This window comes from Solea senegalensis, linkage group LG5 (genome assembly GCF_019176455.1).
Source record: "Solea senegalensis isolate Sse05_10M linkage group LG5, IFAPA_SoseM_1, whole genome shotgun sequence".
Taxonomy (NCBI): domain Eukaryota; kingdom Metazoa; phylum Chordata; class Actinopteri; order Pleuronectiformes; family Soleidae; genus Solea; species Solea senegalensis.
In genome coordinates, this window is record NC_058025.1 from 15,390,205 (window position 1) to 15,404,056 (window position 13,852).

At 42.7% G+C, this 13,852-nt stretch overlaps 1 protein-coding gene across 1 annotated transcript in view; it reads left to right on the forward strand.

Moving 5' to 3' along the window:
• Positions 1-655: 655 nt before the first annotated feature.
• adamts3 (ADAM metallopeptidase with thrombospondin type 1 motif, 3) overlaps positions 656-13,852 on the forward strand; it is a 91,727-nt gene continuing 78,530 nt past the window's right edge. The window contains exons 1-3 of the mRNA XM_044025972.1: positions 656-1,091; positions 1,519-1,540; positions 4,784-5,217. Of these exons, the coding sequence (XP_043881907.1) occupies positions 1,032-1,091; positions 1,519-1,540; positions 4,784-5,217 (516 nt within the window). The 5' untranslated portion in view covers positions 656-1,031. The remainder of the gene's footprint in view (positions 1,092-1,518; positions 1,541-4,783; positions 5,218-13,852) is intronic.

Below are 13,852 nucleotides of genomic sequence, written 5' to 3' on the forward strand. Positions count from 1 at the left end.
ATTTTTTCCATCAATCCAGCTTGCAAAATTCAGGGGATGCCCGAATTGCCACCACACGTTTTGTCTCTCCTGGAGACCACGTATGTTCTTCATTTACTTTCTCCATTTTGTCGTTTCAACTCAAAGGATGTGGGTTCGATTCCTGGCTCCACTTGACCGCGTACCGATGTGTTGCCTTGGGCAAAAAGAAAAAAAGAAGAGGCGACTTAAATCCTCACACGTGTGTAAAATACGCTTACCTTGAAAGTATGAAAGGTGACACCATTACAGACCATTAAACCAAAAAAAGGGTGATTCTTTTGGCTCCCGCTGGACACCACCTTCTCAGCACCTGAAACTATTTATTTTTTGGTGTGAACATGCTGTAAAAAGCAGTAAGAGAGTATTTACCCAGTAGTTTCTGCAAAATACTGACAATAAGGTAATACAAGCGAAGATCAACAGCAGCCTTATAAATAAAGAAACTTACCAGTGACTGAAAGTGACATGTAGTTAGTCATCACATAAACTCACCCTGTCCTGGATGGGATGAAGATGGGAGTTTGGGATCCTCCTCCTCCTCCTCCTCCTCCTCACCATGTGTTCAGGGCTGGAGGAGAGGACATGGTGACGTCACACAGGGCTGGACGTTTATTACACAGGGAGCCAAGTGCCAAGTTGTAAGAGGTTCACTCCGCAGCTCTGTCCGGCCAGCGGCAGAGTGTGTGCCCTTAACTTCACCTAAAACTTTCTGGGAAACTTAGGCAACAGAAAGGAAAGAGAAGGGAAAACAAAACAGAAAGAAACGAAAAAAAAGAAAGAAAAAAACACTGACTGACAAAAGTGTCGTAACTCGCTTCACTCTTGTTTTAATGAAACTACTTATTATTCATGTCTTTGTATTTTTAAACTGCCATGCACCCTGAGAAGTTTTGAATGAGCCGGGTGACGCGTGGGTTTTGACTTTGACTTTTTTTTACATTTTTCTTTTCTTTTTTTTTTTACTCTGACGTGCGGATAAAGTTCTTCTTCTTTCCCAATTGAAACTCGTGATGGCTGTCCTGTCACTAGCGTTTCTCCTTGCAGGATTTGTTTTGACTTCAGCTGACAAGGTAAGTGTGTGTGTGATGACTTATTTTACACACGAGCGTGACGAGTGAACTCGCGACCGAGGCTGCGTGGTGATATGAAAGAAAGTGTGTGTGTGTGTGCGCGCGCGCGTGTGAGAGAGTGTGTGAGTGTGTGTGTGTGTGTGTGAGAGTCGGGGGGGGGAAAAGTGAAGGCAACTCTCTCCCGGAACTTTTCTTCCACTTTGCTGGGAGTATATGCGCACACTGCTTCCTCTGTGGGACACACGTTGACAGTGTTCGAGTGTATCCTGTTACATAAGACATGTGAAATAAAAGGGGCATTTTTGTAAAAACGTTTTACGAGCCGCAGCAGCAGCAGCAGCAGCAGCCTCGGCGACAGTAAACTGCTGCTTCACATCTCTCAGATCATGATTTCCTCCTGACTAACAAGCTTTTTCTTCTCCAACAGGCTGGCGAAGTTGATCGCGAGGGTAAGTCCTGTCTTTTTCTCGTCCTCGACCTTGTTTTACAATTAGCTGTTAGACAGTGGAAGAGAGTTTTCTCCTAAAGTTAGGAGGGCATCTTTGGTTGAACTCCGATCAAAGTAGGAGGGGAGTTTGTGTGTGAGGAGCACTGTAGTGCACCTCCTCACCCTCTCCTCACCCTCCTCTGCCACCCCACCATTCCCCCTACACACACACACACACACACAGCCATATTATATGAGCAAACTGCTTCAAGGGCTTTGTTATACAGGAAAGAAAATTCCACTTCTGAATCCTGCACATCTGTTCTCCATCCTGAGGTTCAGAAATAAGTGAGCTTCAACAGTGTCCACGTAGGATCCCTGTACGCCCGCTGTTATCTCCCCTCGAGGGCCTTCACACAGAGAGAGGGCAGCCGGCGCGGTCAGGCTATAGTCTGTGGTCTGTGCCACTGTTGGCCTCATAAAGCAGCTAAATCACCCATCTCTCGCACCTTGTCCTCAGCGAGGACACTCATTTTGTGTGTGTGAGTCATTTACAGTGATTCAAAACGCACACACGCGCACAGAGACTCCCTCTGACACATTTTCTCATTGATTTATTTGACACCAACAACACCAGCAACATCATTAATGATAATAATAATTGGACGGATCCCAAAGAAGCCCCAAGCTATTTGCACGGGGCCTCATTAAGGGGTTTGCGACCATGGTGTTACAGCAGTCACCTGTACTTAATCCGGTCAAAGAATTTAAGGGGCTGCTCAATAAATTGTTGTTGCTTTGGACTAACATCATTAGTCTTGGCTGGGTTTATTCAGCTCGGGGGCCTCAGGCAGTCGCCTGCTTTACGCCCTGATTAACGTCCCAGGCTGCCAGCGACTGCTGATTTTGGCTTTAGTGGCCATTGAGCTCGAACATCCAGTTTTTGCCCTTTACTTCATTCACACGGACATCACATCACATTCCCACGACTAACAAACAACTCCACTCTGAGTATGTGACTGCTTTGAGATCGCGTCTTCTGATGAAAGTGTCTTGATGACATCTTTTGTTCTGCCCAAACAAATTGTAACAAGGATTAAGATGAAAAAAAAACAAACAGTTTGAGACTCAAACGGCACGAAAAGGGACCTTGTTTCTTTTCCAAACATGTTCTATAATTCTTGAAACCAAACTTCCTCTTGAACAATTCACACGTGGAGTGTCTGCACAACGATGGGAAGTTGAACTTGCTAATTATTAAAGAGGGAGGCCTTAATTTGACTGAATTATCAGGACTGCATGATTTTTACTGGCATCTATCTACAGTTGTTAAGAAAACTCTCAGGTTTTTATGCAGGTTGGTGCCCTGAGGGTTATCCTGTGTTCGATGTAGCATCTCGCTGTATGAAGGTGTTTTTTAAAAAAAAAACAATTTAATGTTAAATGATTCCCTCTTGCCGCACGGTGGGGCACGTGGCTAGCACCGTTGCCCTGCGGCTAGAAGATTGCCGGTTCACATCCTAGTTAGGGCCTTTCTGTGTTGAGTTTGCATGTTCTTCTTGTGCAGGAGGAAACCATTGGACACTCTAGGTGTGAGTGTACCAGTGAATGGTTTCTTCCTCTCTATGTGTTGGTCCGGCGAAGGACTGGCAACCTGTCCAGGGTGAACGCCCCAACTTTCAGCTGTTTCAGCTGGGATTGGCTGACCCTCATGTGGAGGATAAAGTAGAGGACAATTTTTTATCATTTGCTTTTAATGAAACCAATTGAGGCAGAACATGCAGCCTGACAGCGGCGTTGGAAGATGGCAGCGCGTCTGAGTCTCTTACTCACTGCAAAAAGTATGAGAGGTCTGAGGTCAAATTAAAATGACCTCACATCTTAATCCAATTTTTACTGTAGTACCAGAGTCAGACCTTGCAGTGATTGACAGATGTGCAGAGAAGTAAAAGTGGTTACACGTGTTTTTCTTTTCACATAAACAAAGCACCTTTATCGTTTAAGTGATAGTATAGTCATAGTCATAGTCGACACTTGTGATTTATGGGCAGTTTTGAAGTCTGTATACTTCAACTGAAAACTGAAAAACACGTTATCACGCAAGAAAAGGTGAAGCTTAAGGTTGCTTTTCCTGAAGGTTCACTGTCCTTCCCTTGGAAAGAAGAAAATTCATGAACATTTTTCAACAACATGCTAACAACGTAGATTTGCTGTTCAAAATAGAATAAAAGGAGATCAGGAATATAGCATACTGTCCTCTGTGTCCTAAACAAACAAACAAACAACTTACAGGACTTCATAAACATGCAAGACTTCATACTATGGAGGAATATGTAATACTTTATCTGAGTTTACATCAGCCCTACACGTGTTGCACAACCTTTTCGGGTGCTCATATTAAACAAGTAGCCCTGTGTCTTTCATGTTTGCACAAGGTGTAAAGTTAACATGATTTAAATGTAAGGAATTTTCTCTGTAAAAAATGCATCCTTTGATGCGTTTGAAAACCAGGCACATGTCTGCCGTTGGCTTTCGCCGCCGGGTTACGAGCTTAATTTCCCATCTATACAAATCTGTCAAAGTCAGTGGGATCAAACTGCTTCTGTCCCTTAATCTTGAGTCGTCGTAAAGTTCTCAACTTGTCTTATATGACATCTGCATGTTTCTCCTCCAACGCCTGTCAGGATCACGTCTTTCACATAGCTTGTCCAAAGCTTACACACTGTGATTTGTAAAGCGTGTAATTTTCGGAGACGTGTAATTTAAGTTTCGCCATTGACACGTGCTTGAATGTCTTCTAGTCAAAACCTACAAGATAATTATATGGTTTCGATGTCATGGTACATTTTCTTTCCCAACCAAAACCAACCAAAAAATGTTTTGAATTTGTCTGACATTGCACACATTTCATAAACCCAAGCCTGAGTGGAAATTTCCTTTAAAGGCCCAAATATTTTTCCTTGTACTAAAGAGCTGACCTCAAATTTGCCAGTGAACAATGACTCTCCATAATAGGATGCATATAGTTTGGGGATGGTGGTTACGTATTTACATATTTAGTTATTTATTTATTTATGCTAAAGACAATAACAATTTATCATAAATACCTGGAGCAGCTGTTTATTTTCCTCTGCGCTCGACAACAATGCTGCTCAGCTTATGTCTGTTTAACCCTGCTGCATCTATTCCCCTTCCCTTCTTATTCCCATGAAACTTTGATAAATAAATAAAAATGTTTTTTTACGTTTTCACTGCTGTTTTACAGACCAGCTGCGGAGCCGCTTGAAGGAATATGGCCTGGTCACTCCGTTCAGCACCGACTCCCATGGACACTACCTGTCACACTTGCTCTCGGCCACTCACAAGCAGCGCATCAAGAGGGAGGTGTTTTCTTCTGGTGAATATGAGCAGAAACTTTTTTTCAACATCACAGCATTTGGTAAGGAGTTCCACCTCCGCCTGCGGCCAAACAACAGACTGGTGGCCCCAGGTGCGATGGTGGAATGGCACGACGACGTTCAAGGATCGGGGAACGGCACGGGCGGCGCGGGGGACGATGCCGGCGCCAACCAGACTGAAGGAAGCAGCATGATGGAGAAGACACTGCGACGCGAACTGCTGAAGACGGACTGCACCTTTATTGGGGACATCTCGGACGTCCCCGGGGCCTCTGTTGCTATTAACAACTGTGACGGCTTGGTGAGTCCTCCTCAGCCATAAAGCTCCTACTTCTCCTCCCCTTCAAACCCTGTCTTTTCATTCCAAAAGTGCCATGACCTTATCAAGTGACACCAAGGGATTTTAGATGTCCGTAACTCCTAAGTTAAGCATTTCTTTGCGTCAGCATGCAGCATGTTTACAGCACATTGTTCTGTTCAGGCGGACAGACATAATAGGTTTTTGTACAGAAGTTTATCACGGGTGAGTGGCGATCCATTGCTTCCACAAAGCCGAAGGATTTCCCCCAACCTCTTCCCAACATAAAACACCAAGTTCCTTTTGTGCTCTTGCAAAAGTCTGCAGTCTTATCCTCCCCGTCACCCCCCCATAAAACACTTGAACAGTAATTGGGAAATGACCTCGGCCAAAATCGCCCGGATTAGGTCAGGGAAACATCTCTGCATTCAGGAAAAGTCTCAGTGAACCAGAACCATCAAATGTTCTAGTTCTAGTCGGTGAGCAGAAATATTTCAGACAACACTGAGTTGCAACTCGGTAAGTCACTCTAAGACTGTGTCTGTCTTACAAAAAAAAGAAAAGAAGCTGTTGCTGTTTTATCCTTTTATCATGAAACTTATCTGCTGAGGAAAAGGAACCAGCGATGATTTCAGCGAGTACAGTCTCTGTATCTGTGGTCCGATATTGCGTAAAAGTACTTTATTCTCTAAGAGGAGACAGGTGTGGTGTGTCTGCACTGAGTTCTTGTTGGACTGCAGTGTGTTTGTTTTTCCCAAAAAAAACAAGTGTTGGTGATAAGTGCTTGACCGGCATCTCGTGTCGTAATTTTGCTGTCTTAAATTTACTTGGAACATAATGAGACGTGAGTATTTCAGAGAAAATCCTTCATTGGAGCGTAGTTCTTGTCAGCTTGTCAAACTAATGTGACACTGATAACACGGGAGCATGTGCCCAGGCGTGATGTGTGCAATCAGAGACGCAGGCGCTGTGTTGTTTCTGACGAAAGCGCACATAAAAATGTATGGCTCGCTTAGGATCGTATTTGTTGCCATGTCGTAGTAAAGCCTGTGTGTTCGTCCTCACCTTTGATCCAGACTGAAATACCTCACCAGGTATTTCCATCAAGGTTTGCACAGATATACAGAGTCCATAGAGGATGAAATAGCAGCCAAAGTATTTCATTTATCCATCAGTTTTTCATGATTTGTGGGCTGGAGTGAAATAACATGTCAACTATTAGATGGATTACTTTGAAATCTGACCTGCTCATTTGATCTGTAACCAGTCTGGGAATCCTCTGACTCTTCATGCAGCCACATTAACTGAGCGTTAGTTCAGATATAATACTACTTTGGCTTGACTGGCCACGACATGAACATGAGGAACCTAACACCTGCAGAACATCACAATGTTAACCGTTGTCGTTATGTGCACGTTGGCATGGAGACGTCACAAACATTTTACAGTAGCATAAAACACTGCAGTGCCCAACTGCACAGTCGGAGCTGTTAACATGGCTGCACATTGTCTTGTTAATAAATCATAAAAGCACAGGTGGGGTCATTGATAATATAAAACATAAAGAGACAGCAGACCTATCTTTTTAATTTGAGTGTACTTTAGTGCGTCTTCACCAGTGTCCATTTGAATATTCTGCATCTCCGTGTACTGTGCAGTTGCTCACAAGACACAACAACAAGAGGACTGGCTAATAAGACGGGCGTGCAGCGTCACCACTGCAGCGTCAGACCACCTCATGACCAGTCAAACACAAGCTGATTGCACCTCTAAACACACACTCGTAAGAGAATGAAATTATGATTAAACACCATGCGTGACTAGTTTTCCGAATTGAACTGAACAATGGCTTCATTCAGTGTGAAATAGAGACTGAAGTCAGTCAGTCAGTCATCATCAAACCGCTTTATCCTCCACCAGAGGGTCGCGGGGGGTGCTGTGCCAATCTCAGCTACATCGGGCGATAGGCGGGGTACACCCTGGACAGTTCGCCAGTCCATCGCAGGGCCACACACAGATAGAGACAAACAACCATTCACTCTCACACTCACTCCTATGGTCAATTTAGAGTGTCCAATTTACCTATTCCCCACATTGCATGTTTTTGGACTGTGGGAGGAAGCCGGAGTACCCGGAGAGAACCCACGCACACACGGGGAGAACATGCAAACTCCATGCAGAAAGGCCCTCGTTCCAACCGGGGCTCGAACCCGGGTCTTCTCGCTGCAAGGCGAGAGTGCTAACCACTACACCACCGTGTGGCCCAGAGACTGAAGTAAAATATCTAAATACTGTATGTAACACTGTGACATTGTCTCTGGTCTCCATGGGGCTGTCCTCTGTTGAGAGTTGCACTGACTGATCATCCTTTTTGTGCCTCAAACGCAACTCACTGGAGGGAAGAAAAACCCGGATAAGGGGAAAAGAAGGGTTTAAAAAACAGCATATGATGCAAATTCTGGTGTAAGAGAGGTGTAACAGACTGTAAGAGTTAAGTTGGCACTGGTTCTGCATTTGTACTGTATATGCACAAACCTGCAAGGTAACACTTGTGTTGCGTGGATGTTCTCAGGGTTTGATCCCGGGGAGGCATGGCCACAAGGTGCTCTGCAGGGATGGACATTAAAGCACTCGGTATCATGGCAGCACATGTTAACAGAGGATCTCACAGTCAGGCTTTTGACAGTTAAGCTGGCCAGCCTATACACATAAACATTTTAAACTGAAACATGCTGACGCACAAGAGGCAAACTGTCAGATAGTGTTTGAGTCGACCATGTGACGACGCGGATGAAAAATATAGAATGTTTATTCACCGATAAAACTGGAGAGAATAAAAGGAGAGAAACGTTTATTAAAGCTACGTCATTTACTCTTCGCAATTGTGTCTTCGACGGCATTTTTGAAGTTCTTAGTTTGATTTCTGCAAACTAAAAACTAGAAATGATATTCAAATAACAACACGACTGTGGACACGAGGTGTCTTCACATCTCATGTTTAAAAACAAACAAACAAACAAACAAAAATGCTTCTGTATTCAATTAAAATGATTGCCACATTTCATGTTTTATAGAAATCAGTAGTTGTTGGTTGATGCTTTAAAAACAGGAGCTCACCAACAAAATTCTGGCTTTGTTATTTCTCAGTTTAGTTAAAAAAAAACAAAACAAAAAAAACCACTCACATGTGGCCCTAATCCTATTCCATAGGAACGTAATGCTCAAGGCTTAAGTTTTATTGATGTGCTAAAGAAACACACTGTGATTTTACTTTGAATCAAGGTTTCTAACATACTGCTGACGTCTGACAGAGGGTTATATAGAGGGCAATGTAAGGATATGGTATATTGCCTTAAGGTGTGTATATGTATATATATATATATATATATATATATATATATATGTATGCTGTGTATATATATATATATATATATATATATATATATATATATATATATATGTATGCTGTGTATATATATATATATATATATATATATATATATATATATATATGTATGCTGTGTATATATAATAGGTGTCAAATTTAAAATTGGAAAATATATAATCTCTTGTGTAGTTATTATAGAATAAATTTAATATGACTATGTCAGAATTAAACCAGGGCATTTAACACAACCCTTAGCATTAATCTGCATATTAAGCTTATCTCTGAAAACTGTGAGAGATTCCAACGTGTAAGTCGTCTTAAATGGAGGACAATGTAGTGAATTATTTAGTTCAATGTTGAATCAACTTGATGTTGAAGGCGAATGTGTGTTAAATTCGTGCACGAGTGAAATCCTAAATATAACCTTACAAAGGCAGTGTCAAGTAAACAAACAAAGATAATGGCAGTCCTCTGCACTGCAAGATTTGGCCATTTCCTTTAATTGGAGCAAGAGGAAGCACTTTGTCACTTGGACAGATTTCTTTTTTTTTTCTTTTCCCTCCCCGAGACATTTATAGTTGAACCTCTCAGGAGTCATCCCTGAGAGGGCGCCACACAGGATGTGAGAGTTTTACTTCACTTTGAAGATGCCAGGAGCTATCACAGGTCAGATGCTTTTCCCAATGGAAGGAGGATTTGATTTGGCTGCTGTTGTGGAGCATTTCCGGTGCTTTTTTTATGTCTTTTGCTGTCATTAAGGGACTTGAGTAGCACTGCCTCTTCCCCTTTTCTCATTTTTCTCTTCACCTTTTGAGTGAAGAAAAAAAAACGAGTGCTCAGTGTACTGTCAGATGTGTTTAATGCCCAGAGCGGCATATTTTGAAGTGATGTAATTTCGTGAAATCAGTGACATCCAGTAACTAACCATATATTTTCTTGTTTTAATAACCTGTTCAATATTTTATGTTAAGGAGTGTAACGCCAACAAACGAATGCCTCACCCACCCCACCACCCTTCCAAGACCATAGGATGCCACTCAGAACATAAAAGGCCAGTTTTTGGTTTGTCCGTTATGGATTTCTTCACATAGCTTTGCAACATGGTGTACACTATGAATGAGCTGTGCACATAAAAGACAACACAAACACAACAGTACTTATTTTCTGATGATTATACACTGATCAAAACATACTCATGAATATGATATGACCATTACTGCTGATATATCACAAACCAACGCCACAGAATATCCACATGTTGAGTTGCGTCTCTGATCTGGCGTCAGAGCTGATGCGCGTCCATTCTTGTCAATAGCGCACGTGTGTGTAGCGGCTGCGTGTCGGGTCTGCTCAGATACGCAGCACTTCTATATCTGGCGGATGCCGCAGCAGAGCGCAGCACATCCATTCTGCGAACCGTGAATTTTGGGGGTTAAACATATCTAGGATATGTTGAGACACGTTCTCCAGGGGTGGAAATTGGTGAAAACCTGCGATTTTATAATACTATCATTCCATACAGGGTTCATAATGCCAGGTTTTCTGTTCTTCTGGCCGCTGTCTGTCACACACAACATGATCACCTTTTGTGGTGTTGGGAGCCTTAATGTAAAGCATGCAGGACTGCATAACTTGACATCAAACACTCCCCAAACCCGTGGTTTCTGATGAAAAAGCATGTCGTTGTGGGCCAGTGGTCTTTGATCTCAAGTGGTAGCTCGAGCCCTCACTCGGTGTGTGTTTTACTGTTTCTTAATTATAGCCAGGGCTGCTGTGTAGAAGTCGTCTCAGCAACAGGCAGACAAACATCCAGCCTGGCTGCTGAATAATTATGAGGCAGATATGTCCTCTGCTTCAGCAGCAGCAGCAGCAGCAGCAGCAGCAGCAGTGGTGGTGTGGGGGTGAGATGAGGGTCATCTTTGCTGGTCTGTGTGGGAGAGACCCTTCACATTGCATGTTATAGAAGCGATCACAGAGAGGGATACCTTCATATACATTGATGATAAACAGTGCTGTGGACTGTTTTCTGACTCTTTAATGCATGGATCAGAAATAGTCACATCCAAACATGGTGCAAAGCACATTAAGAGCAGAGGAGGAGGCTCAGGAGCTATTTAATCTTTTATTCAAGGAAAAAAAGAAGTGCCATAAAGTATAATGCAGTAGTTTGAATAACACATATGGACCCATATAACCCCTAATGGCTGTATTCAAGTCTATCTTGAATGGAAAGGAGGGATGTTGGTCCTTAGGTCTTGGTTGGCACCTTCTCCATCAGCTATAATTAAGACCAGTCTGATACAGTTTAGTTTTGCATAATATACATGACAAAAAAGAGACACAGACGAGTGATGAGTGACTTGCCAAGCAGTTGTTTTCAGTGTAACTGAATCATTAGAATCAGTTAATTAAAAATATTGGTCTGAAATACAGCAGCAGGGTTTGTGATGCGGCAGCAGCGCTAAATACACCAGACTCCTCTATTAAACATTGAGACATTTTAGACATTTCCCTGGTAATTGTTGGAGATTAACCCCAGGTTTTAGCATTGCTTTTTTAACTGATCTACAGTTCAGCTTGATTCTTGTGTTGGACGTCTCTTCCTGTGACGGCACTCTGGCCAATCAGTGGCCAGCAGTCTGGCGACATCACGCATAGTATCGCCTCAGCTCGTATGGAACCTTGCCAGAGGAGGTAGTAGAAAAAAGTCAGTGGGAACACGCCTTCGTAAGAAATCTTGTTCATGTCACGATGAATAAATACTGTACAGTTAAGATGAAAGTCCAAAGTTTTGGGACTTCCTTTTGAACCTTTTCACTCTTGGCAGAAAATATGGGCCTCCTAAAGGCATTCACTTCTGTTTACAGGATGTAATGACAGTGTTTTATTCCTCGAACGCACCTGGACGGTCTGTAGGTTTCAATAAAGGGATAGATGGCAGTTTTAAGAGTACAGTATGTCCATCGTAAACTGTGAGGAGGAGGAGGAGGTATGCAGGCCCAGCTGATAATGGTTGTTTTTGGCCGGTTTGGTTTAGTTTTTTTTGGGTTTTTTTTTTGTTCATGTGGATGAGATGTTCATTACATTTAAAACATTCAAAACCCTATCAGTGGATCAGAGCAAACAATGCTCTCAAGATGTCAGCAGTGTGCGTCTATACTAGGTCGTGCACGTCCTCCTCCCACGACACGACTCTTATAAGGTCTGTGTACTCATGTGTTCACAGGGTTACTCTGTCTTCTGATGGCGCTCCTGGCTTTAAATACTTGCAATGGTCAACTAAACATTTAAAAAATGGGATGCAGGACGTTGTGCTGGATTATTATGTATTTTTCTGATTTCTTTTAATGCTGTATTCGCTCGTTGTGTTGCTCCTTCTCTCCATTTATCTTCTCCGTTTCATATCCTCATCTTTTAGAAATTTGAAATGCAGTGGCGGAGCTTTTCTGTGCATCCGCTGGTGTAAGAGCAGGTGCAGTTACTCATGAGCGCACTGATGGTTTTTCTATTGTTACAGCGTTTGAGCAGGAGTTATGTTAACTACTGTACAGCCATCATTTTAGACATGCCTGAAAATCCTAAACCAAAGACGGGAGGGAAAGAGTTTTCAGCCCACTGTCCACTGTTACTATGCAGAACATCATCGGACACTAACGCCACAGAAAAAGGGGAATTTTCTTAGTGTATATATACGTGTATAACATTTGAACAGCTTTATGTGACACAAATATATAGTGTAGTCTTGGCAAAAGTCTTTTTTGTCAGCTCACTGCAGATTTCACATTGTGCCATATTTCACGGGACTCAGATCTGATTGTTTCTTCCATATCCCGCTGAGAGATCTGTAATTGTAGGCGATTTGTATTTCATGTGAAAGGAAGAAAACAAAATGTGACTGTGCTCGCCTGCAGCATGGAGGATGTCTGCGCGACATGAATGACCAGCTTTTATGTCATCACGACAAACAAACTCCAAGCTGTTTGGAAATGCACTGAAAGCTAAACACAGTTTCTACCTCACTCATTTGTTTTCCATGAACCGAGGCAGCTTGAACCAAAACCTTCTCTTACTGTGTGTTGGATGAATGACATCTTTTTGTTTTTCTTTCTTGCGAAGCTTTGGCAGATGGACCGACTGACAGATGCACACAAACACAGAGCTGACCTGAGAACAGCGTGGAGTGAATATTTGACGGCTGATACTAACTTGTACCCCGACGGTGGCTCTGTTAAAACTTGGCCAGCCTTGTAATGTGTGCCATGTTGCACATTCGGGTCCGCCAGCCAAAAAGAGTGAGGCGCTGCTGTGTCTGTGCTGCGAGAGACTCACAAGTGTAAACACACATCAGACCTGATGGGTAATGCATCAGTTAGCATATCCTTTTTGGAGCAAACGCTTCCCTGTTGGAAGACGTTTCTACTGAAATGATCTCTGATTTCTTCCCCGTCAGTCCAGCGAGGCAGCGCAATGTTGCCTCTCTAAATTCTTGGCAAGACTCTCCCGAGGAGAGTTTAAAATGGCCAGATTCATGGAGAGTGACAACATTCAGTGGCCTAAACTTTTGGCCTCTGAGACATAAAAGAGCATTCTTGATGTGCACGGCTCCTGAAATATCTTAGGCTCCAGTGGAGGGAAATAAAGCTTCAAAAAAAATATCCTTTTTGATCAGGAAAAGAAAGTGAGCCAGTTCCTTTTTGCATTGAACTGAAGTTGGGCACAAGCGTTTTATTCACTAATAGTTCTTAATGTTCCTTGTTGACTTAGCCAAGGCTTGTTGCAGCGGCTTGACCCCAGAGCTGTTTGGGTATATGGTTTGAGGTACAGGAGGGGAGGCACACCAAGATATGCAAAGCAAAGCTATTTCTTCCAACTTTTCTCCTCGGCAGTCCGAGAGCTCAGTCCACTGTGTGCTGCAGAGGGGCTTTTATTGATATTTATGTTTCTACATTTTAATCATGACCTATATAAACTTGAGAGGAGCCCACATTTTCTGTTGTCCTTTCAGACAGACATTGAGAGCCATTCACCAGCGTGAGGTTTTATTTTGAGTCAAGTGTGGACTCCTCACCACCTCCTCAAAGCTGTCAGTAAATGTTTGCTCTTTTTGGTGAAGCAGCACAAAAAGACGGCGCGAAAATAAATGTCCGTATTGTTTCTCAGCGTGTAGCCTGTTTCACCTTCCTCTGCCCTCAATAACTTTAACAGAAGCTCTTTGATTTTAGTGAATTATCTTTCATTTCATTATTATTT